Raw genomic sequence first — 27,080 nt, forward strand, 5'->3', positions numbered from 1 at the left:
AAACAGTGTTCCTTTGGCTTATAAAACTCGCGAGGTCGATTTGTGGCAAGTCTAAAGGGCATTGCATGAGCATTCCAAATGAAGCGCTGGTTTCAGTTTTCAAGCCAGGCCAAAATATCATATATACCGCGATATACTATATCAAGACGGTTATAAGGCAATCCCACGTCAATAAATACGTGCAAAAATTCAGAGAATGTACATGTCTTGACATTTTAAATTAGTGTTTTCACAATCGAGTAACCATGGTGTGGAAAAAAAACTACGTTGGAATATTAAAACAAAAACAATTTTTAATTCTAGTGATCAAGCGATTTACTTTTACGACCGGTTGGCCAATTGGGTCTCCCGTTTCGTTTCGTTTCGTTTTGTCTTCGTTTTTCTCTCTTTTCTCCCTTGTAAAACGTAGGATGTCTTTATTTTACGTACTTTTACACTCGGATTAGTCAAAAACCAAAACGAGTTGTCTTCACATAAAAAAAACGTTCATTCCTTTATATCAAGTGCCGTGGTCTTAACCCTTTTAGCACCGATATCCAAATACAAATTCTTCTGACTGATCTCCATACAATTTCTTACAGTATTATTTGGAAGAATTTGTTAAATTTGTTAATTTGTTTATCTTTTAATTAATATTCTCATAAACTTTTGCTCTTTGTAATGCATTGTCATGCGAAGAGAAACTTGATGTCGGTCACTCTTGTGATAAAAGCCAAATAACAGGCCGAAAGGTGTTTCTATCTATTCTTTTCTCGTGATATTACCTCGGTAAGAATTTCCGTCTGGCTACGGTCCTGTTAAAGTGCTACTATGATGAAATTTTCGATTTCCATTTTTTTACATTTTCGTGTACAATAAGACTTTCTTACTCACCTTGCCAATTTTCAACTCGTGAGGTATTTGCAGCCTTTGACGTCATTTTCTCCCTGTTCGCAACCAAGCCTTGGAACAAGGTTGTTTAATGGTGGCCGTAAATGGCAAGGTGAGTAAGAAAGTCTTAGTGTACACGAAAATGTAAAAAAATGGAAATCGAAAATTTGATCATAGTGGCACTAAGGGCCTAATGGGCTCCTGGACTGATATATTTTACTGATGGCCCTGAAAGCTTCATGTTTACAACAACAACCAAAAGAATTCCACCAAAATTCTAAAAGAAAAACAAACATGTAGGAGGGTAAGCAAGCAAGCAAGCAGGCAAGGAAACAACCAGATAACATTTTTTACACTTTTGTACTGAAAAAAAAAACAGTTTATTGTACAGTAATAAGCCTACTGATGGTCGACAAGATTTATCAACATAGTACAAGTTTAGAAGTGACTGTACATGTATTAACAACTGATTAGCAATATTACCTGGTGGTAAATTGAGTGGATTTATTTTTATCATGGTGCAGTAGTGTTCAAAGTAGAAGTAAGATAAGATATAAAGGTCGACACACACGACGGAGACGCAGGGACTAGTCATACACACAGTACACACGTCCAAGGGGCTAGTTACGTAAATAAGCCCGGGCCAAACGAGGTTGAGAGTTCAAACTCTCGCTCTCGTTTGGCCTGAAACTCTCATGCGCTCTCGTCGACTTTGAACGTACTCAAACTTTTCATGAGAGTCGATGAGAGTTTGACGGACTCTCGTTCTCGTTTGGCCCGAGTTGATGATAGTCGATGAGAGTTGACGGAAACTCTCATGAGAGTCAACTCTCATCACTCTCATCCTCGTTTGGTCTGGGCGTAAGCGCGCGCGACTAGCTAGCCGCAGGGATAATTCCCTGTAGTGTTTACACAAAGGGTCTAGTCGCACGGACCGACGGCTTTGGATTTTAATTGTTTAATTAACTAACTACACACGAGGGGACAAGCAAATTTCATGGGACAAGTCCTTGCGACTAGTTCCACCATTTCAATCAAGTTTGAATTCGTTGGACTAGTCGTAGGGACGAAAAGTTGGTCGCTGCTGCGACTAGATGTCTTGACCAAAAAGGGTAGTTCGCACGAAAGGACTTGGTCCATGGGACTAGTCGCAGGGGCTAGTCCCCTGGTATGTGCCGACCTTGAAAGTTCCGAAACCAATGACCCTAGTTACTATCAAATTTATCAATATTTTCCTATCATTACTCTTCAGAGGAAGGCAAATGCCGCAAAGGCTCTACTAACCCCCCTCCCTCTCTTTTAAAACCACTCTCTCTAATAACCCCCTTCAAGTAGGTAAATTAGTTTTTAATGAGCCCACCCTCCTTTAAGCCTCCACCGTTTCCAAAAAAGTCGATCATGATAATTCATGAACAAGAAAACAAGGTAACTTAAAGCTATTCATCCACTATGTTTACTTTCTACAGTTAGTATTTTATAAAACCAGTTTTACTTATCAGCACTAAAACATAAAAAAGACCTCGTTTTGTAGAGACTTACAGATATAGGTTTGAAATAAGCCCTCTGCCCCCACTATCTTGCCACCACCCCCACCATCAAAAGGTCTTGAAAGGAAATAGGCCTCCCGGGGCCTTTATAGAGTTTTTACGATACTTTTGAGATGCTAACACAAGGAAAACGTAACCTGACACCCACCCAATAAAAATTTTATAACAATAAAAAAAGGACAGAATTGTATCTAACAACTTAATTAAAAGGCAACAGAGCAAGCTTTACAACGTGCATAACTTACAACAGGCTCTAAGAGGAAAAGGGCGAAAAGGCCCTCACTTGTTGTGACGCTTCGCGGCTCAAATTCGATTGGAATGAAAAGAGGCTGAAAGAAAACTTATGGGAACATAGTAACAAAAGATTATTCCCTTTTCCTCTCTTGAGAGGCTGACTGCAACTTATTTGTCAAGAAGAATATACGAAACCGTCACTTTAACTATATTCATTGTGGTGTTAGACGCTGCAAACTTTGCTATACAAATGGATTTTTTCCAGTATTGTTTCTAGATCTCTTGACCCAGGCCCCTCTTCCACTCCGTTGGGTTCGCGTTCGTTTCAATCCCTGCGGTTTACATTTTGCTCGCGTGCTGTCGACTAACTAAGAGAAAACGGTGGGTCTGAACAGTATATTCTCTGTCATGAGATCAGATATAAAGGTGACACACTTTTTACATCTTTGTTCAAACTTGTTCTGTGAGCGTGGGTTAAATATATTTTTAACCCAAAGACACTCGTCTAAAACCAAACATTAACTGATAGTTTTACATATTTTTGATAGCGATAAAGACGATCTTTTAGCGTCGTATACTACCCTGAGGCATCGGGATAGCTCAAACGTGAAAAGGTCAATAAAAAAACGTCCGGTCCCGCACAACCCTGGGTGCCAGAGGGTCAGAGGTTTTTTTTTCGAAACGGGTCCTCGTGCAAACTTGTTGATATGAAAATGAGTATAATGATTTTGCACGAGGCAAAAGAAGGTTCGGAATTGGTCCATTCCGAAGAGTCACCAATAGACATTTTCTCAACTTTTCAACAAACTAAAGTTACTTATTGACTTATTTAGGTTGGGCTGAAATGAAAATTACTTTTGCTTTTGGCTATTAAGCACATTACAACAAGAAGCCATATTTTACTATCCGGACCTCCCAATCAGTCAAAAAGTACAGACTATTTTATGTCAATTAGACCCATTTTGGTTTTGTAACAACTTGACAGCTTATCCTTGTCGTACTCCAGTAGACCATAGACATCTTCTGTTAATGCATCCTCAAAGTAACACCTCCATTTCATGCTTCGAGAACCTGATTTACCGTCAAACAGTGCATACACTGGGGATACACATCCATCCTTCGTCTCGACCTCACAAACCTGGTTCCTTTTGTAGACTCCTATTTCATCTGTAAACAATGTCGGCAATCAATACTTTGTTAACCCTCGGATGGAGAGGGGAGGGGTGGATGCCAACCCTCTTGAAGCTTTTTCAAAAGGAGTTATTCGAAAGGGATTTATTCGATAATGATGTTCAATTATTTCTTGCTGAATTGTTTTAATATGTCAACCATGTGTCCATGATTTTTTATGTTGCCATGGCAACGTCATAGTTCTGGCCAAATATCGTAAAATTTATTTCAACATTATAATGCAGTTAAATGTAATTTAACGGAGTTAACAACATAGAGCATCAGTGTTCTCTCTTGGTCAGCAGTGTTTTGGATATGCCCATGCGCCAGGGCTCAATGTGCTCCGGATTTCAGGCGTGCGTTTTTAGTGTTGGCCAGGCCAGTGGAGCGTTTGCCCGGAGTTTAGTTTTTTTTTTTTTTTTTTTTTTTTTTTTTTTTCGGAGTTTAGCGTTTAGTCCGTTGAACCCCTTCCCTCCCTCCCTTTCCACTGTTTAATCAGTGTGACGGATGCCTATCCTCCTTCTTTCTGCGTGGGGGCTCATGACTGGGTTGCCAGGATTTCCCAGCCATGAGAGCAGTCTCCATCTAGGAGCTGGCTGCCAATAGTGGAAGTTCCTGGATATCCCAGGCACCCAACCTCCATTTAGCGATGCAGTTGTTAACTTTAGTTTCCAGTTAAAAAAATTAAACTCCGTAAGCATTCCGTAAGCATTCTGGCTTGATTTTGTATCGATTTCCGTTATCTTCTGACTTATTAAGAAAATGGTGAAATCCAAGATGACGGATCCTAGATGGCAACTCTAATGACGTCATATGACGTCCCAGCAATCAAAAAGTAGGCTAAGAGCTTTCTTCTCAGTGAAAAATAATTTCACTGTGCGTTAAAAGAACGAAAAGCTTAGAGGGGCCACACACCCAACACCCCCCCCCCCTCCTCCCCTTGTACCACGATGGGGGTATGGATTTGCTTGTACGTCCCCCAGGGGGGGTACTCCGGCTTGTAAATGACGGGGATGATCGAATTGAGGCAAAACTCAGGACCCAAAAAAATCCCTAAGTCTTCCGACATTACCCAAAAAATCCCTGGACCAAAAATAACCCCCCAAAAAATCCCTTGACAAATTACCCCTAAATTACCAGGAGCGGCAATAACATAACACAACGAACGCTCGTTTTGTTTATTTATCATACCATAAAAACGCCAAGGCCGCGCCAAGGCACTTTAGTTCGTTTTAAATACCCAAAAAAATCCCCTATCTAAATCAAGTCACCCAAAAAAATACTTACCAAATTTTCCAACCCAAAAAAATCCCGGAATCGAAAATTTCAAACCCAAAAAAATCCTTCGATCATCCCCGTCATTAACAAGCCAGAGTACCCCCCCCCCCCCCCCTGGGGTACGTCCGAGGGTGAATGTGTTGAAAAGGAAAACGAAAAATGGTAGAAGTTAAACGGAAAACTTCAAACGTCAGATGACAAACTTTCAATTAAAAACGTCAAATGGCAAACGTCTTACTGCATGTTACACGCGCCATCATGGCGTACAGTACCGTCTTTAAATCAGTTTCCACTGTAGCAAAATCGTTTGAAATAATGAGACACATCTATAAAGTGCTCTGACTGACCTGGTAACATGCAGTCTGCTGGCGTTTCCATGGTTACGCTTCCCGCTACTTCACCGTTAAAGATTGCTGACCAGTCGAACCAATTCCCGCCAATGAAATCACAACCGCGAGACATGGCGCTGATAACGTTTGAACCCAGCGTCATGTTCCAAATGTTTAAGTGACTTATTTCCCCAGTAAAGTGTTGATCTGGTTTAAATTGATCTACATCACCTTGTGAATACCTTTGACCAACTATAACTTTACCGCCTCCCTTAATCACCTGAAAATGTATAATAATAATAATAATAATAATAATAATAATAATAATAATAATAATAATAATAATAATATTTCTAAAGAGCCCTTTCCCAAAAGGACCAAAGGCTCTATTTTTCTAGCGATTCTGCATTCCTAACATGTTGCGGAAGACTGTTCCACAGCAACGGCGCAGCACCATATTTAGTTTGAAACCAGGCACGACGAGTAAATTTTTCTTTGCAGATCTAAGATGACGTCTGGAACGTAGCTTTCAAGGAGATCTTCAACAACAATGGAAGCCACAGAAAATATCTTTGATTCGGACGACCCGTGATTCGTGCCATTTTCTATAATACACGGAGAAGCCTTCAATTTTGATAAAAAAGTTGTTCAATATGATTTCATTAAGTATTTGTTCTTTTGTTTCTGGAGAGTGTTGGTTAATAGTCTGCCAGGCCTAGGTGTAAAGGACGTCTTTATAAAAGTCAATTGGAATATCTATTTTAAGCGATTTTTGGTCGCAGTTGCATTCGAATAGGAAAGGTCCTCCTAAATGCTTTAAGTACGATAGCGGTATGTGACTCCAGCATGCATTAAAATTGCTTTCATGTAATCTTCGTATCCAGGAGACCTTCAAAGCTTTGGTAATGATATCAAAGTCCGGTAGATCTAAGCCACCTTTTGTTTTTGGTCCTATCATTGTCGTGTGCTTTATTTTTGCAGGTTTACTGTTCCAAACAAAATCGGAAATGGTCTGTTTTACCAAGACTGGAAAGTTTGGCGGAAAAGACAGCATTGATGTGTTATAAATGAGTTTGGATAACCCGAGGGTTTTGAGGATAGTTATTCGGCCATACAAAGTGAGATTTCTTGGAAGCCATATGTTGAGTATGCTTTTCATTGAAGCCAATTTTTGTGCAGAGTTTTTCTTGTAAGAGACTTCCTCATTGTAGGTAAAGTCAATACCAAGGGAATTTATCGGTTTTGAGGGCCAAGTAATATCTAAAGGAGCTTCAGGGTTGTGTCTGAGAGCACCTAACCACATTGCTTCGGTTTTAGATTTGTTGACTTCTAGTCCTGAAGAAAGCTGAAAGGCGTTCAGTTCAGGAAGCGTTCAGGAAGCCAAATTACATGTTAAATGTTAAAACAAAGAAAATAATACAGATCGGAAATACCTTTCCAACCCGAAAGCTAGTTCCAGATTTGACCATTTCTCCATTCATGTATAATTTCCAGTTGCCTGCGCTGTTCTCCCAGGTATAGCAAACATGTTGCCATCCAGATTTTCCAAAAAAATTCGTGTAGTCGATACCCCTGTACATGTGTAGAATTGTAAAGGAGAGCAAATTTAAGGCCCCGTCCACACTGACCCGGGTAAATTTGAAAACGGAGAAATTTAAAAACGCCGTGTAAAATGTTTTCCGTCCACATTAAGCCGGGTAAATTTGAAAATGATACGCTTCATCGAACGCAGAGTAACAACGCATGCACAGACCTTTTGTTAACCTAATTAAACCGTTTGTTTTGACAGAAAACACATGACTATTTGACGAGCAACTATTTGGAGAGCGTTTTTGAAAAGTACCGTTTTCGGTGACCGAAAACGCCGGTTTAGTGTGGACGGTTGGTCTAACCGGGGAAAAAATGCGTTTTTAAATTTACCTGGGTCAGTGTGGACGGGACCTAAATGTTACAATTTACATTGCGACGCGCTTTACCGTGGCCACCCAACAAATACAAGAATGCTCTCGTAATACAGTGGAACCCCGATATAACGATCCTCGATACAACGATATCCCCGGTATAACGATGAATATGCTATGTCCCGGCAAAAGTTACAGTTAAATGTATGGGACAGAACCCCGATATAACGATCTTCGATATAACGATATTCCCGATATAACGATGAGAATTTAGCGTACCGAGCGTAAAATCTTCCCCGATATAACGATATTACAGTATCAGTACACAGCCAAAGAGCGACAAATAAAGACGATTACAGCCGCAACTTCACATGTTTAAGTTTAGTTTTGTTTTCCTTTTACGATTCATATATGCCACAGACATTGCCCTGTAACCTTGAAAACGTGTAATGCTTGGCAAATTGTTTAAGAGCACTGCTACGTGCTTGAAACGCTACATTTGTGAATCATGTCAGTCATTTGATACTCATTACAAGTTGAATAAAATAATATGCAGTTAAAAAGTACATTTTAATTTTACCTCGATATAACGATATAATTTTACTGCTCCCTTGGCATATCGTTATATCGGGGTTCCACTGTATCATAAATTGTTTGACGAGCACGCCTTCTGTGCAAAGTTGAATACGACCAAATAGATACTTGTTACATCGTATTAATCAACAAAACGCAGTGTAAACGTAAAGTATTACAAGATAATACTTGTAAAAAAATTTTTTGGGTGGCCACGGCAAGGCGCATCGCACTGTTAAGTTTCAAAGTGACTGGGATGAAAAAGGAATGAGTGGGGCTGCAGGGGCGGGTGTGTTTTGGGCGGGAGGTTACAGTGATGATGTAGAGAACGCTATGCAACACTGATATTAGGAGGTGAAAAGTAGAGAGCTAACTCTAAAGTATTTCAAAGTGCTGGAAAATTCTCAGTGGTTTTCTTAGTTTCTGAGTGTTAGTCCTGGAAAGGAAACCAGGGACCACAACAAGCAAGAAAAAAATTATTTGACCTCGTTTGATTAGGTTCCATGACCTCTAGACTAGATCACCGTTGTTGACTGAGCTACGAGGCCAGGCGGAAGCAGGTCGGGGGTACTATACCTTAAGGTTACTATTGTTAGCGGCTACTAATTTTAGCGATTTTAGCGAGTTGGGCAAAAATCACTAAATTAAGTGCTCGCTAAAATTTGTCTCGGTCAAATTTAATACTCGTTTTATTTAAATACCCCCCTCCCACCCCAAATGGAAATAAAATTAAGCATAGTCGACTTGAAAAATTCTTTTAACAATAGATGGCGGTAACTTTGTTCTTTCTGGCGATGCAAATATTCGTTCAATTTCAAGTGACGTTGTTCATTTACTGAACATTTATTTCCATCTTAGCTATACGTTCATTAAAAACTGGTTCACACGATATCACTAACTTTATATTTTTCGGAAAATCGCTAAATTAAATAGTCGCTAAAACTTGCTCTGAAAAAATCGCTAAAATTAGTAGTCGCTAAAAATAGTAACCTTAAGGTATGTTGTAAATCATACAGGGACCCAAAGCTGGGTTGAAGAGGAGGGAGGGGTGGGGGCAGAGCTCAAACGTTTTCGCTGTGTAGCCTGGAGTCCCGGTCAAAGCAAGATAGATATAAGAGGTGCAATTGCGGATCCATTGTTGCGCCTTGCCGCCCTAAGATTAAAAGCTGGAAAGTAGAGAATTGTATCCAAGGTGATGAAGCAAAGAGTTTGATGAGATAGCCCGCTGACCGTCCTAAACAAGTTAGACATATGCATGCAATGCAAAGTCGGTGAATATTTCACTTACAGAAAATTAGAGTTGATGATGACGTTAAATTTACTGGAATCGGGCCTAATGGCGATGGAATTGCGATGTTCAGGAGTCCTGTAACAGAAAAACGACATGGTGACCTCCACAGAGATTTTCACCCATAGGCATACCGTGAACTTGACCATCTCCGCTAAATCTGATGTGGCGCTATGAAGCTGTACAAAGTTTTCTGCACTTTGTGTTGGAAAGACGAACTTGAAATCAGCCATTGGACCTGCAGATTACACAAAAACATTTAAACCTCCGACGTTAACGTCTCGGGTGGACTCTTATATGATGCTCGACAGTTAATTTGAATTAAACCTCCAATGCAGCCCAACTTGGGCGTGGCTTATAAGCCGGTTTACACGCTACGATTTGTCGGCCTGATTTGTTCCAAACAAAAATACACGCTGCGACTCGTCGGCCGCCCGATTTTCTTTGCCTTAGTTGAGTTACGAGGATGAAAATTGAATCGCGATTTCTGAAATTGTTGCCCGGGCACTGCAACAGATTTTTTAAAAAATCGGGCTGATTTTTAACTGCGCACTTAGCCCAAATCTGGGCCAAATCGGGCTGACAAATCATACCGTGTAAACCGGCCTTTACCCTTTTTTTGCAGTTTTCACAAGAAACTTTCCTTGAGGGAAAAATAAACATTTGTTGATAGTTTGAGCATGCTAGTGTGGTGCCCTAATAGTTACCGCGCTTGACTCGAGCGGTTTGGGTTTAAGCCCTTCTGTGGTCACTCTGCTGCGTTCATAAGCAAGACACTTTACTCTCACACGTACAGTGCCTCTCTCTACTTTACTCAGGTGCATAAATGGACCAGCAAAAGTTCAAAACTAGTTCTAGCTACGAACTTCTGGTACCAGCGAATTTAATTCTGGGGGGTAACCCTACAATCCGTGCCAAAATTCATTGGGACATGTACACTCGTTTCTGCATGTACACTATTTCAACAACTGTAACGTGACATTCCGTTACCAATTCCCAGAAATGGAGAACCCACTTCCCCTAAAATCAATAGGGAGCTTTAGCAATGACGACGGCGACGCCGAGGACAACGCCTGGTGCAAAATGAATTTATATTTTACTCGAGAATTTCGCAATTATCCAGAGGCAATCAGTTTATTTATTGGTTTAGGAACTAACCGAAGCTGAATATGTAAAGAAAGCGTTCATCCCCAAATAAAAAATACGGAAATTTAGCTGCCTTTGTTCACGTTCTCCAAAATACGCAGAACTTGTTCATTTCTCGTTCTCGTTCAACGTTCAACTTGTTCATTTCTCTCTTGTTCAACGTTCTCGTTCACGTTGCCGTCGTGTTTTGCTAAAGCTTCCTAATGTTGCAAAATAGGCGGCAACGGAAGGCATTGTTATTATTCACGTTGTTGTTTCACAGAGAACGGCCAAGAAATATACCAGGATTTAAAACGAACGTGCAGAGTTGTTATTTTACTTGTTAAACCACCTGTTTGGTGACGTTCTCGTTCACGTTGCCGTCGTGTTTTGCTAAAGCTTTCTAATGTTTCAAAATAGACGGCAACGGAAGGCATTGTTTTTTTCAAGGTACACAACATTGTAATGGGGCAGGGGGTAATTATTGATTGTTTCCCCTGTTTTGAGTGTAAAAAAACGATTGTAGGATAGACAAGCATATCATCCATCCCATCCAGGCGGGAGTAGAAATACACTTCGCTCATTCTTAATGCGATGGAAACCGAGATAAGCGACGGTGGTATAAACTACTTGGTCTGACCCAGACTTCACTTTACTGTACTTTAAATACTCACGTTTGGGTGGATCATCCTCGATAGGCACGACTGTAACCTGACCATGCGCTGGACTTCTAACTATGTCTCTCCAGGCAACAGTATTCCCAGCCTCCGTGCCAAAACCCGTTGCCATGTCAACCAAAGCAAATGTACGTAACACGAAGTCCCACATGTTCATGTGACTCACGAGTCCGGCGAGTGATTGCTGTATTTCGAAACCCCCTCCAACTGTGTCTTGGTCTTGTCCAATAATCAGCACTCCACCCCCTTTGATGACAGCTCCACTCTTAAACGCCGTCTTAACTCTTTTCAATGAGCCATCTACATAAAATTTAACCTCTCCTCCGTTGTTCTCCCACGTAATGCAAAAATGATGCCAGTGTTTGTCCATAAAAGGAGCAAGCTGACATTCCCTAAAATCAAACAATATCACAAAGCATTATTAGACTTTTCACACAAATCGGTCGTCAAGCAGCAACGCCACCCGCCCCCTCACACCCACCCCGAGGAGTAGATTCTCTTATAAAAGTGGCGGGGGTTATCATCATACCATTTTAGAAACAAATTTTGTGACTTGGTACCGCCAAAAGTGTAATAATCTAAATGATCAGTGTTGGACTCTCCGTCACCTACCATGGTACTCATGAGAAAAATGGTACCTCTTTCTGGTGAAACTGAAATCAAGCAATAGACACAGAACAAGATTTGACATAAAACGAGCAGAAGTATTGTTACTTTCAACATAACCACTCCTCCCCTCTGAACCATCATATGTTACCCCTGAGCATTTTATCATGTTGCCCTGCATCCAGGAAAAATGATAACACGAGCGCCGAAGGCACGAGCCTTTAGTGGACTGCGGGCATGCTCCCCCAGGAAAATATTAAGCTTTTGACTCCCCTAAGTGTCATTCTTCTGGGTATTTTGAAACACACAAAACAGTACGTTGACCAGTTTTTTCGCGTTTTTCACATTGAAACTTGGATATTTTCATTAACTCTAAAAATATATGTTCATCAATGTGGTACTAAAGGACTCCTGGCCAAACTCAACTGTTGGGCCCAGACTCCAACACGTCCAACACACAGTTGACTCGCGTTGGCTGCACATTTTGTTCTCTGTGGCATTATACTGTACTGACGAGGACTAAAGAGTCCGAAACAGCTGTCTACAGTTATGCATTTTTGACTCTCGGATTGGTCTCTATCATGTCTTTGCCGCATTAAGTTTTCTACGCAGTTCGTTCAGCCTTGCAGTTTCACGTTTCATGTTTTTCATTTGTTGGTTGATAGGTCTTTCATAGATCCTGCGTACACTAGCAGCATTTTGTTCGCGGCCCAGTGCAGTTTATTCATCAACACACTAACCACTAGCCCACCACTCTCCGACACAAGAACGGTTAAGCCAAAAAAAAGTCGAAAAAAAAATCTCTCTACTAACAGAGTTGCGTCGTTGAGGTGAATTCTCGCCGTCTTGGTTTTAATCAACATAATCATAAGGGCATTATTCGTCTGACTGTTAGCGTAACTAAATGTAGTAGCGTAAGAAACCATGTCAGTGATCCTAATCCAGTAGCACAGCGTGAAGGACTGGAGCGAGGGTAGCGTTCCAGAATACGTAATGCGATCCGCTGTTGATATGGCAGCAAATTTTACGGAGACGTTAGATGAGAAATCTAAAATAAAAATTAAAAAATGAAAATAATTGAAATCATATCTAAACACGTGCTTAGTTGAGGTCGAGAGTCCATGATAGTTTTCTGAGGGTCTGAATAGGGTTTAGTGTTTAGTGTTATTTGCCCATAATTTTTAGTGTTTGCTTTTACATTGGCCAATTTTTTAATGTTTACTGTTTCCGGAGAAAAATACTGTTATGTGTTTGGAGGATTTTTCATGAAAATTTAAGCATTGTAAATTCTTATCTGCTCATCAAACATCGGATTGAAATCACTCATGAACTAAGAGAAAGTTTTCGTATTTCTCCCCGGAAATTTTTTGTAGTCTTCGGACATCTTAGGTAGTCTTCGGAAATCCTCGGCAGTATTTGGGAACATTCAGTAGTCCTCTGAAATCTTCCAAAATGATCGGAAATCGTCGGAAAATGGCCGAAAACGTCTTAATATACTATACAAAAAGTATTGGATTTTTTTTAAGCCGTTTTTGTCCTTTTCTGGATAAAATTTACTGTTACAGTGAGTTTTTTAACTGTTAGTGTTGAAATGCCCAAAATTTAACTGTTTCGTGTTACAGAGCTAACAAATTAAGTGTTTAGTGTTATCACGGTACCCCCACCCTCGACCGCGGTCAAACGTCAGAAATATGCAAAAAACAAGAAAAGTACTTCAAAGATAAGGTTTTAATTTTCACAGTTCAAAGTTCAATACATTACCGGTATTCTGACGATTTACTAAGTTTTTTGGAGCTTTACTAAAAAAGTTCTACTTGCTTGAAAATAGCGATACGAGGACTTGTCGGCGCCATTTTGTCAAAGCACTTTGGTTCGAATGCGGAAAAATTTAAAAAGTAAAAACACTCGTTTACCTGAGGAAATGGGAATATGTTTACACTCAGGTGCTATTTTATCTATCCTTGCTCATACTAACACTTCATAATAAACGAAACTCCCTGAAATAGAAAGAAAGGCTGCCTGAAACGTTTGACCGCGGTGAACCCCCACCCTTTTTTCTCCCTTGACCACAATTCTCGTCACCAGAGCCTCCCGTACCTCTTAGCTGACGGTGCCTTAAGTGCCACTGTCAGAGAAAGTGTTCCAGACCTTGGAAGTCGGGGTCAACCGATTTTCCTGAAACTTACTGCAGAAGTTGGCCTTGATGAGATATTCTAAAAGCCATTTGGGTTTGGTTTTCTGACTTTTACTTTCAAAGTTCCAGGGGTGGTCCCATATTGAGCCTTCAAATCATGAAAAATCCTGCTTTTGAAGGAGTAAGTTTGCACTTGTATAAAATCAAACACACAAAACCTTTTGACTAAATACTTGTAGGCTGTGATTCTACTATAAATGCTCTTTCATTTCATATATGCTGATTTGGCATAGAGGGTTCTGACAGTGTGAGGCATAACACGAAATTTGGCCAACTTTTGATGAGAAAACCACTACCCAAAATTGCCAAAATTAAGATGTCCATATTTTTTAACTGCCTAACTAGAAAAAAAGGACACTTATATCAGGAGTTATTCCAATGCATTTAGAACAAAATTCAGTTGAGAAAAATTTGGGCCGTGTAGTGTTTTAGTTCTTTAATGACCCATTTTGAAGCACACCCTGATCTAATTTGCATATTGTCAAAACCAAAAGTTTAACATCCATACTTATTTTATTTATTTTTTAACACTTTAATTTGCCTTGGCGAGGCTTAAAGTTCTTAGGAAAGCTATTATTAGCAGTAATAAGACGAGTAAACATAAATTTTGACTGTTAAAATTAGCAATAATTAGAAAATCAACACTGATGAAATCAGTTTGTTCTTCTCAAAAGCATGTTCCTTAAAATATAATGTGCATACAATAAATGGAGTCCGTATAAGGTCTACGTGATAGTTTACTATACTAATACACTTCTTTTAAACATATCCATGCTTAACTTGCCAAAACTTAACTTACCAAAGCGTATTAAACGCTCTTCAAGTACTTAAAGTAAGTTTCCATGTTTTTGAAAATCGTGCGGGTACAAACATCCTACGGCGTAATCGTACTTCCTGATGATCGTTACATTCTGCATTTGTTGACAGAATTCCTTTATAGTCCCTTACAATCAAACAACATTTCTGAAGCCGCTCAGTTCTTTGCCATTGCTGTTTCGGCTGCACACTGTCCATCCGCCATTTTGGATGTGGTCGCAAGAGAACTGGGTCGAGAGTCGCCTGACTAAAAACGTGTGAACTCAACCTACGCGTTTTACATTATGAAGTTTTCCTGTTCAGAGGTTTTTTTTCCAACAAAAGTCCTTTGCTCAACTTTAAAGAAGGAACTGATCGTGACACTCTTTCATTTTGGTCACATTTTATTAGACCTGGGTGGAACTTGACTGTTAAGCATATGACACGGGCCCCAAAATCAACTAGGTGGCCAACAGTGGCTCAAGAGTTTTTGTTTTTGTTTTTAGATTTATGTTGAATCGTATTCCTGGAACTTCCGCTTGTCATATCGTTAAAAATTAAAATTTCTACTGTTTTTTTTTCGAGTTTAAAACTGACTTAATACACGTAATGATCATAATGGTGTGCCTCACCAAGCTAAGACAGCTAAATAAATTAACGATCGGCCAGAAGAACTAGTAAAAAAAGGTAAACGTCTGATTTTAGGGACAGTTTTAACTCTGGAAATTCGCAAAAAGCAGTACTGATTTGAATTTTTATTATATTGAAATGACAATCATGCTCATATAATGATGAGAAACAAGTAACAGCATGTATATTGTATATGGTGTAGATAAGAGCCATCAATCGACATCAAAGTGTTGTCACAGCTCTACAATGATGCACAAGACCGAAAACCAGTCCTAGTTGCAGTTGGCAAGAATAGCCACATTCGTATACATGCATGTCAATGGTGCGCTCACCATTTCCTTCAGCTTAGCAGTCAAAGTGACCTGACTGGTGAATTACAACAGAAAAACGACAACTCAGGTTAGATTTAGGAAACTACTGCAACCTTTTCTTCCAGACGAGTGCCAACCTTAAACGGAATTAACCTTCAACCATTGTCATGCTCCGTACCCAACGGCTACTGCGTATTTTCTCTGCTAGAACTGTTGATGAGCACGTTACAGTTCTTAAAAAACAGTCTATATTACTTAACGTTTTTTCCCTCACATCCCGCTATTACGGACTCTCGCTAATATGGACACTAAACGACGACGTCCCAAGCGTGTTGCTATAACGAGAGTTGACTCACGGTATTTATTATTATTTTTAGCACAACACGAGAATAATAGATCTTCAGGCCGGTCACGGTTTTGACCGCCATCTGGAAGGATATGCAACGCCGTCACAAATTACAGTGTCTTATGGGAATCTGATGGACTATCCAAAGGAGCCTAGCTTCTAAGCAAAATATTTAATCAAACAAATTTGAATGATGTAGCTGGGATATAAAGCGTTCAGTTACGTTTTTAATTTTCCATTAATTTCTGCTTTCTGCGTTTAAATCCTCCCGGTTTGTTGCGTGGGTTCAGCGGGTAGAACTTAAGGCCTGTTTACATAGAAGGCGGGTTCCCCGGCTAACCGAGTTACCCGGCCAACCGAGCTACCCTGGGCGAGCCAACTTTCCATACGTTTCTTTAAAACACGCATCGAAGCGTTTACATGCAAGACAGGAAACCCGCCTTGCCGAGGCACTCGGTCTACTTGCCCGGGGCACCCTTCTAGGCGAGATAGCTTTTTGCCATGTAAACGGTTATGCCCGGGCTATCCCAGCTTGCCGGGATAAGTCTTCGCGCGTGTTGGCATGAAATTTATAAATTCTGGACCCAAACAGTGCTATTTGACCAAAATTAGATCAAATTAGTTTCATCTGTAGGCTGGAAAATTTTTCTTTGAGCAACAGCTAATTAATTCGAAATTTTCGTAGGAATGATTATCCTTACTCACGAAACAGCAAATTTAATTTCAATTTGGCGGCCAAAGACTGTTGAATTTCGATTGAATTCCCCCATAATTGGACGTAGTAAAGTTCTAAGAGCTTGCACATCAAAATAAAATAGGTTTAAAGACGGCTAGCCTTGATTATTTAGTAAATAATCATATTTTTCTTCAATCATTTTGAGCTACATTTTTTTCCCACGCTGTGACACGCTTTACTGACGCTGTCTCAACTCGGGTAGAAGGGCTGTGAATTCTGCATGTTAAGGCGGGCTATGTTTCATCCCTTCTAGCCGGGTAACTCGGTTAGCCGGGGCACCCTCTCTCCATGTAAACAGGCCCTTATAGGCAAACGCCATCGAATAGGCTCTTACCGATAGTGCTAGCACTTTTTTTGCCAAAGCCTCCCAGAACCCAGATGCATTTTGCCCTCATTTTAGTCACAGGAGCCGAGGAGGCCTGAGGAATAGATTTGATAGGTCAGCGTTTTCCTTCTAAAAACCCAGTCCATCACACTCGATACAAGATGGCGTCATCCACGTTTTCATCGAAGAACAATGGAAGACAGCCAGCCAAGGCAAAAAAATGAAAAATGTTACTGAAAATCTGAAAAACGTAATATTCTATGTTTAAAAAAATCGGAAAAGAGAGAGCATTTTTATGTAAACCACGAGCACTTTTTAAAAAAAAATTAGCATTATTTTAGCACTTTTTTGGCAATAAACGAGCACTGCTTTAAGCATTTAATGCTTTTTTACGAGCACTATCGGTAAGAGCCTACCATCGAATCTTGACAATGTGCGAGCCCTCGAGTCGTGCAAGCCATTGCCGTTTGCTTAAAAAGCACATCGGTTACTCTAATATAAGTGACATTACATTATGCGGATATGGTTAGCGTTTATATTAGGATTTGAGGACAGAAGGCACTACTATTGATTTTTCCTTCCTTCTTTCCCAGTGTCTCCGAGCGCTTTTGTTTTTCACTCCTCAGGCTCGCGCTAACTTTTCACCTCTCCCCATTTCCCAGCCCTTACAAAAAATTAAAGAAGAGGCCTCTGTGGAGGACAGAGTAAAGTTCATGCATGTTTAAGGCAGACACTGCCGTTTACGTACACTCCTCTTGATCAAGCAATCAGCCACGGGTTTTTTAGTCATTTTTCAATTACTTCCAAATTGAAGTTTGTCTAAAAATAATATTTTTTCTCACATAAAAAATGGCAACAGAGTAATTCTGCAAGTTATCAAAACCTGAGAAAAAACACAGATGTTTTTTTTAATGCCTGATTATGACGAAAAACTTTAAAAAATTGCCATTTTTTTCAACTGTGATGTAGTTCCTTTATACCCTATTGAAGTGTAATCTGCCGAAAAGAGAATATTTTAATGGCCCTCACTCGACACCAGAGATAAAACACGTGTTGATACTTGTTTCATTTCATTATAAGAATGATTTTAATAAGCCATTTGGTTTGTGTCGCATTATCAATTGTTCCTCCCAGGCTAGGTCTCGGGGGCTAGGTCCAATAAAATGCGACCAAAATGAAAAAGTCTTAATATTATGTCAACAAGTTTATAACATAGCGTCAAAAGAGGCTAATTTCAAAACAAAAATAATTTTCTCAGTACATTTTAAAGGTATCTTAATGAGTTCTATGGAAGTTTCGTTTGAAAAACGTTGGGTCCACACGTTTTCAGCCAGGCGACTCTCGCCCCAGTTCTCTTGCGACCATATCCAAAATGGCGGATGAACAGCGTGCAACCAAAATAGCAAAACTATGGCATAATGGCGAGGAACTGAGCGGCTTCAGAAACGTTTCTTGATTGTAAGGGACTATTAAGGACTTCTGTTATCAAATGCAGAATGAAGCGATCATTGCGAAATACGATTTGGTCGTAGGATGTTTGTACTCGCACGATTTTCAAAGATATGGAAATTTACCTTTGCTATAAGAACGTTTAATACGCTTTGGTAAGTTAAGTTTTAGCAAGTTCAGCATGGATATGTTTCAAAGAAGTGTATTTATTAGTATAGTAAACTATTACGTAGACGTTATACGGACTCCTGTATTGTATGCACATTATATTTTAGGGAACAAGCTTTGGAGGGGAACAAACTGATTTTTTTCAGTATTGTGTTTTATAATTTTTGCTAATTTTAACAGTCAAAATTTATGTTTACTCGTCTTATTACTGCTAATAATAGCTTTCCTAAGAACTTTAAGCCTCGCCAAGGCAAATTAAAGTGTTTAACAATAAATAAAATAAGTATGAATGTTAAACTTTTGGTTTTGACAATATGCAAATTAGGTCAGGGTGTGCTTCAAAATGGGTCATTAAAGAACTAAAACACTACACGGCCCAAATTTTTCTCAACTGAATTTTGTTCTACATGCATTGGGATAACTTCTGATATAAGTGTCCTTTTTTTCTAGTTAGGCAGTTAAAAAATATGAACATCTAAATTTTGGCAATTTTGGGTAGTGGTTTTCTCATCAAAAGTTGGCCAAATTTCGTGTTATGCCTCACACTGTCAGAACCCTCTATGCCAAATCAGCATATATGAAATGAAAGAGCATTTATAGTAGAATCACAGCCTACAAGTATTTAGTCAAAAGGTTTTGTGTGTTTGATTTTATACAAGTGCAAACTTACTCCTTCAAAAGCAGGATTTTTCATGATTTGAAGGCTCAATATGGGACCACCCCTGGAACTTCGAAAGTAAAAGTCAGAAAACCAAACCCAAATGGCTTTTAGAATATCTCATCAAGGCCAACTTCTGCAGTAAGTTTCAGGAAAATCGGTTGACCCCGACTTCCAAGGTCTGGAACACTTTCTCTGACAGTGGCACTTAAGCTTTGGACGAGAAACGGGTGGCTCTGGAGACAAATGATTTAATTGGCTTCGTTTAACAAAGCCGGCCTTAAAAATTGATGAAAATCGATGATCGAAGATCAATCGATCAATCAATATTAATCAATGGTAGTTAGTCTGGGATGAGAATGCCACCGAAGAAGAAAATAAGAGAAAGTTCCCGCTCTAAAAAAAATTGCCGTGTTAAAGCCACTTTCACCATAACTGCAAAGAGCCATTTATTTTTCAGATATCTTCTTCTGATTTCATCACTCCTTCCAGATGTCGATTTGATTTGCCCATTGAACACTCTTGAACATGTTGAATGGTCGACATCTCGTTCCTTTCCGATAAAATTCGTGTTTTGCAATGAAAGCACGATGAACAATCACAACAAAACATTTTTCTGCCATTTCTCGGGAAGAAAACCGATGGAAAGTAGGGGTGCCGATATAAAAATTGGAACCGTGCCTAGCAGGAAGAAACCTTCTTGTTTTGGTCGTGTGAATGGGTAGTGCTGTGCCGAAATGGTTTGGTCACGGTGCCAAAAATTTGGGGTGCCGTGCCGATTTTTTAGCGCGTGTAAATGGGGCTTAAGTCATGTGTCCCCAGAGCCCCTGTTCCACGAGCAAAAACCCCTGTCGGTAAAAAGGGACAGGCAGCTCCGGGCGGAGATGAGAACGATTTGACCACCAGCTCTCTGGTCAAATGTACACTAGATATATTTTTTTCAGATTTAATTTTGCAGGCGGACGCAGTCCAACTTACCTGCTCCAATGCAATGCGATCGTTCCGTCCTCACGACGTTTCCCTGCTGCAGTTCGTTCCGAAAGTTCCGAAACGTTGGCCAGCTGAGTACATTGCCTGAGTTCTGTGGGCAGTTGGTAGCCACACTGTACACTTGTTCATGAGTCATGGCGTAATCCCACATGTTCACGCGAGTAAGGTTACCAGTGAAAGAATCACTTTCTAAAAAGACGTCATCACTTGACATGCTCTGACCTAGCACCAGCGGTTCGCCATTGAATTCGACGTCATTGTTTCCATAGCAACCATCAAAAGAACGTCTGTCATTGGTTTTCCCGTCCACGTACGCTGTACAAGTACTGGTCGATTTCTGCCAGGTGATACATACACTGTGCCACGCACCGTCGTTCAGCGGAGCACTATAGAAGATTCTGCGCAGAGACAAAACATCGTTCAGCAACGAAGTAGCTTCTTTCTGCCATAAATTTCATTGTGGGAACGACTATTTAAGTGAAAATCGTGGTCTCGAGTAAATATACCAATGTATAAATATATCAAGGAATGAAGGAATCGACCACTTTTTATTTAAATCATAATTTTGTTTGTGCTTTGTTGCTCTATTCAATCCGTCAGGAGTCAATGTATGACCCATTGTATGGTATAAAGATCTTCATTGCACTTTACTCACAAGGAATTTCACAACAACTACTGCTCCCAACAACATTTAAGATAACGAGATTGACGTCATAAATCAACAATTTCAAACTCGTCCCTATCCGGGGGTGTAGGGGAGGGGGGCAGAGAGATCTGAATCTCCCACTTCCCGTAGCTTTTTTATCTGTTCCAGCCCTCCTCTTAGCGATTCCAGCCGTTTTGTGCTGTTTCTAAAATATTACGTAATGTTGCAAAATGTTCCTCCATTTGATCCGGTTTCCAACACCCTGGGAATTCCACCTCACGTCCGCACTTCTCCTGCCTCCCGTATCCATCCTACCCCTTATTATTCCGGTCACCCACTCCCTGTTCCCCTCCCCCTGTATTGCTATTTTGTAACGTTAGAAGTATCTTATCTTCTGATAGTTATTTAGCCACACAGCATGAAAAATGGGATTATATTTACGTGGAATTAAAGGTGGTTAAATCTGGTGTAAAGTTGGATAACCAACTTTTCATCATCAATTAAATGTTATAAAGGTGGTTAAACCGACTTTTACGCTACCGTGTGTAAATGTGATTTAAAGCCTTTACACTTGAGTGTAAAGCTGGCATAAAAGTTATGTTTTAATGCTGTGCCAGTGAGTTAACGAATGTTTTTACCTCTTAGCGTCTTTGATGAAAAAGATGCACTGCCCATTGTATTCGCAAGTGAGATCAATGTCGCCAGCGACAAGGCCAAACGTTCCCGACTGCGTTGTTTGAAACCAAATACAAAAAGTGAGCGCGGTCAGTTTTTGATTCAAGATGGCGCTGTTTACATAGTTGGACACGCTTTTTGTCTGGAAGGTGAAATCAAAGTCTCCTGGAATAAGCAAAAAAAAAACACAATGGTGTCAAAAAAGAGAAGTAAGCCAAACAAACACACGCCAAAATAGAAACGAACGCAGTGATAGACCTCGTATCGACCCGAAAGCTTATCCCCCCTCACCCCAATCCCAGGGGAGAGGGCAAGAGTGGATACTCCCCCATAGCTTTGTTGTAGCGAAGCCAAACAATAAGGTTTTTGTATTGTTTTGGTCTAAAAGAAGGCATGGCTTGTGCCCTCTGTTTTAGAATTTGGTATAGTTTTCTGAAGAAACCACTTTTTAAAGCGTAGTCTGATGTGAAATGGGGTAGCGCATTTTGGACCTTTATATGCGGCGGAGTAACCTTCGAAAGACTAACATCCTATACAGGGTGAATTAGCAATATTCCTAGCCGCTTAATGCTGCTGAAACACACGCAGTTTCCCTGAACGAACTAGAGAGGGGCCGAATTGTACGTTAGATTCAGTATTACCTGCCCACTGTTGGCACACGTCGCCAACGTAAATCTCGTCACACTCACAGTGGAAGCTGAACGGAAAACGATCACATGTATTGATGCATTTCCCGCCATTTTGACACGGTGACGATGAACATCCGGGACCTTTCTGAGACTAAGAAATTACATATTGTCAGTTTGCGGCACATTTATCTATGACGAATTTTTGGATACTGTTTTAGCGGCCGGTGAAATGAGATTATTTTGTCCCAAGATTCGGAATGAACCTTTCCAATGCTTGTTCTAATCGAATATCGGGTGGAACATCTAAACAATTAGTGTAATTAAGTTGAAACACCACTTCAGAGGTTCATCAAAAGTAGCTTGAATATAATGCGTCACGTGGTTTCTTTTATCTTATTATCAACTAATCACATGAACACAAGAAAGTTAAATATGTGATACGGACATGTGTCACGTGTATATTTAAGCTGCGTTTTAGGCCCCGTCCACACTGACCCGGGTAAATCTGAAAACGGAGCTTTTCAAAAACGCTCACCAATGAAGCGCATCGTTTTCAAATTTACCAGGGTTAATGTGGATGGAAAACATTTTACGCGGCGTTTTCAAATTTCTCCGTTTTCAAATTAACCCGGGTCAGTGTGGACGGGGCCTTTGTGTTGGAAGTCAGAACGGTTGAAAAGAAACAGACTAAAAACCAAAAAAATAATTAGGTGTAGCCGCCCTCTAGCTGTAGCCTCTTTAAGGGTGGAGGGGGACAGGAGGGCGGGAGCCTGGGAGAAAACGGCCGAGAAACGGGAAAAATAAATAGGACAAAGAGGGCAAAGAGGAGGAACTATGGAGGAGGTAACAGAAGGGAACCACTACAGTCTAAGGAAAGGGGCGGGAAGAGGAAGAAAAAGGTAAGGGAAGCGGGAGGTCCAGAACCCCCTGTCTCTCTCCACTGAATGTTTAAATGCATACCTTTCCAGCATCATAATAAGTCATGTCAGCCTGCGCTTGATAATTCTCGGGCTTAGTAACCATGGTTTCGCTGCTCAGCTCACATAGGTGGAGTGGGCCTGGGACCTCCAGGAAGTTGTAAGATTGACATCGAGATTCCTGTAGACACGCGAACGAGCAATCAAATAAATCCGGAACCTGGGTAGAGGAGATGACGTAACCAGTCAACGTAAACCCTGCAATAATAACAAAAGCAACAATAACAATAATACTTTTAGTTGTCAATAAAAAATTTTAAGGTTACTTTGCAAATTCATTTTTTCTGAAACATCAAGGTGGGGTTTTATCTGAATTTGAAGAAAATTTGAAGAAGGCCACCAGACAGTTGACTTCCATGCAAGATCGAGCACTCCAGGTTAGTCAGGTTGTCAGGAGACTGTTTTGGTGTCGATCTACTAGTTTAACTTAAGATTAGTTCTTATTTTAAAACAACATTAAATCTTCAATATTTCTTATTTCTCGCAGTTTTACTAATCCTTTGAGAAAAACTTTCTCCTCTCAAAGTCTCCAAAAATCACGCAAAAATTTACAAAACATCCCAAAGCATAGATATATGAGATGAGCGAAGCCGTTTTGGATTCCTTGAAACGCGAACGAGATATTTCTCATCTTTAGCGGTGGAGAAGCGACCTTCAGGGTGAATCCCAGCCTTAACGTTCAAAATGTCCAAGTACTTGCAAAACGAACTTGAAAATGATTTACCTCTAATTTCGCGTTGTTTTGTGTGCAACATCTACATTAACAAACTAATGGTAGACGTTAAGACCGCCTATGGCAACGGCTGTTTACAGGCAGAAAGTATTCACAGTAAGATCCATTTTGATAAGTTTTGGTTTTTCTTACCAGAATAGGTTAATTGATAACTTGCAAGAGTAACTTAAGATTTTTATCACGAACAAGCATTCGTTTGATTTCCATTGTTCAAGCTCACTAACCTTTCACTATCAAATAGCATTTGTTGTATAATTACTCTAGCAATAATTTCTAACTTAGTTAAGGTAAGAAAACCAGACGAAAAGGAGGGGGCATCTCGGTTATTGATCAGACATAGTGGTCCTAGCACTGCTCAAGGCGAGTCTTCCATCAATATTTGGCATTTTTATTCAAAAACGATTAATTAGTTTGAAAAGAAAGAATCAGAAATAGCACAAAATTAACTTAAGAAAAGTTTTGAGATTGAAGTGGTCAGTGATAAACTGACGGAACTGACGGAAATGCCGTCGAACGAAACTCCTAGTTCAGTTCGTAGCATGATTACGTAATCAACATACCAATGATTTTACATACACACACAGCTATACAATAACAATGTGAAAAGTTATATTTTTAAACAACGGTTGTGTTTGTATGCTTCTGGAAATTTCTAAGCTTCCGAAACAATGCATAAGTGAGTTAATGTTTTGATTGTGTTGATGATAAACAACCCTATTTCAACTTAGGGGGCTTGTTATTTTAACTTTTGTGATCTGACCTAAAATTGATTACTTTGAAGTCAGGGTGTAAAGATCTTTAACAAGATCGTAAACTTGTCGAACAAAATTGTCTTACAAAAAAGCTATTTTTTGCTATAGAATTACCTAACAAATACGAAACGTCTAATTTGTTTTTTTGTTTTTTAACAAATTAAGTAAAATGTCGCGCAGATGTGTAGCAAGAGAAAATGAATTAATTAAATTTGAAAATTTAGAAAACATAACCATCAATTTATGTCGAATTCATCTTACCGAAGTGTTATGGTAGAGTTAAAGACGGTCACAAAGAAAGAATATTTTACCTTACCGTTTCTTACATCTTCGTACTTCTTTGAGCGAAAGCATTCATGCTTTCTCGCAGAGAGAAGTCTTACCAATAGCATAGAATACAATAAGGCCCATAAAAATCCCGTGGAATCCATTTATCCAAGGAAAACTTTTTGCCAACGTATAAAATTCACGTCAAACTCTGCAGCCAGCGGTATGAGTGAAACTGCACACTCGTGCAAACTTCAACAGCTGAAACAGACACAGAGTATTGAGAACATCCGAAACGAAATCACTCAATTATAGAGATTAATTTTTTCACCCAAGCAAGATTATCACGGTATAATAAAATATGAAGGGCTCCCTGTAGAGTTGAAAGTTTGAAAATAAAAAATTTATAAGATGGAACCGATGCTGCTTTGTAAACAAGATCGATATGACTTTAACGTTTGGTTCGATTCAAAACCTCCCTTTACCAAACACAATAATATCCAGTACCAGACAGGGTTAACGAAGCCCGACTATTAATATTTTAAGTGTATATTTTATCATCAGGCGAAAACGATCCTTTTGTTAAATGTTTTTGGCCTACAATGTTCTTTAAAAACTGAAAACAATCGAGCATACGAAATAAATTGGAATTCATTGAAAATCTTTGTTAAAAAAATTACTTCGAAGCTTCGCGAATAATCTTAAAAAAATACAAAATTGTATATTTTATTCACACTGTTATTCAAAATTCAAATGAATACCCAGAGCATCATTCGGTCTTGTTTTGGAGGCTTGTATCGCATTCACCGACAATGTTAATTGAAATAGCTGTTTACCCCGGAGCTAAGTGGGTTAACCTATGTTTAGCTATAACGCGCTGTAGCTTTGCACTATACACTAAATGAGATGGGGAGGGGGTGGGTGAGAGGATTACCTTAAACATAAGAATTTTACGCACGTCACTGTGATACCTATTATTATTCTGACTTTTCTCACACGAGACATTCAATGTGAAGAGTTTATTGAGGATGCGTCAGTCAGTCATCTGATGCAAAATGTATCCAGGATAGCATCGCCGTGCTGATCGAGGTGAAGACGTAGAAATACCTGGGATTTTGTAACGACAATAATTGATGACACTCCATAAAATCTGTTGCCAAGATATTACCAATGATAAATGGATTTATTCAAATTCCCCTTAACTAGCAAGAACTTGAGGGAAATCAACCGAACTTAGAACACGGATCACATCTTCAAGCTCAAAGTTTCTAGGTTCCTGGACTGAATCTGCGGAAACAACATCGACAAAATCACACGGGGGAATAACAAATGAAATGTCAAACTTACTTTTGTCGTCGACCACTAGTCATCTGTTACGTAAAATACCTTGGATCCAGATATCGTAGAACGAAGTACATTTAGATCTCCAGTGGCCAAACTTGCCGCAAGAAAAACAATTACCAGACCTTGATGGAGAACCGGGTGAACGAGGAAAGGACAGCCGGTCATACACGAGGAACCAAACGTAGAATAACTTCTGAAATTCTGAAGACCAAGATGAGAAGTCGAAGGGCGAGGAACCGAAGAAGAACGCTTAGGAGCTAGTCTTGTTGTAAGCCACAGCAAGGCTTTCTCAGCTCTTTCTTCTGCCCTTCAGATCTTTTCGGTACAGCCTCATCGTCAGGAGGTTCATGTTAGTTCATGCTGGAAATAATATTCAACGGCCAACCGAACTCTGATTTATCTTTAAATGGCTTCGGTTCTTCTTAGCTGCTCGTCAACGGCTTCTACACTAGAGCGCTTAATGTTCTCCGCAGAATCTGCTACTAGATCTGAAATCTGACCAAAGAGGGCTTTGTTGTTTTAAACAAGCGAATCATTGATACTGAAAACTTGAATCTTCTTCGAGACCGACATGATAAATTCAAGACGAAATAACAAGAAAAAAGAAAAGCAAGCGAAGACGAGGACTGACGACGTAGAAGGACCTAAACCTCCCGCAAAAACCTATATAGAGGTCATGAATGGTCCCTCAAAATGTCGCAGTGCTCGCAATGCTCGCAAAATTTTAGTGGGTGCTCGTTTGCTCGTGCTCGCACGTTTTTACAAGTGCTCGCATGCTCGGTTTTCAGTGGTGTAACTTTTTGAAAAGTGCTCGTTGCTCGCAAGGCTAACTTTTGTCAGTGCTCGTGCTCGCAAAG

At 39.9% G+C, this 27,080-nt stretch overlaps 1 protein-coding gene across 1 annotated transcript; it reads right to left on the bottom strand.

Annotated features, from left to right (window-relative positions):
* Positions 1 to 1,272: 1,272 nt before the first annotated feature.
* Positions 1,273 to 25,197, bottom strand: LOC144628997 (uncharacterized). The gene is made up of 11 exons (XM_078487137.1): positions 24,929 to 25,197; positions 23,111 to 23,325; positions 22,163 to 22,301; positions 21,485 to 21,686; positions 20,189 to 20,598; positions 12,412 to 12,646; positions 10,990 to 11,384; positions 9,191 to 9,428; positions 6,862 to 7,000; positions 5,447 to 5,708; positions 1,273 to 3,818 (listed from the first exon to the last, which is right to left on the bottom strand). Exons 1-11 carry the CDS (start codon positions 25,041 to 25,043, stop codon positions 3,589 to 3,591), a joined length of 2,580 nt encoding a protein of 859 aa, XP_078343263.1. The 5' UTR covers positions 25,044 to 25,197; the 3' UTR covers positions 1,273 to 3,588.
* Positions 25,198 to 27,080: the final 1,883 nt, after the last annotated feature.

This window comes from Oculina patagonica, chromosome 10 (assembly GCF_052425735.1).
Source record: "Oculina patagonica isolate OP01 chromosome 10, crgOcupat, whole genome shotgun sequence".
NCBI classification, from domain to species: Eukaryota; Metazoa; Cnidaria; class Anthozoa; order Scleractinia; family Oculinidae; genus Oculina; species Oculina patagonica.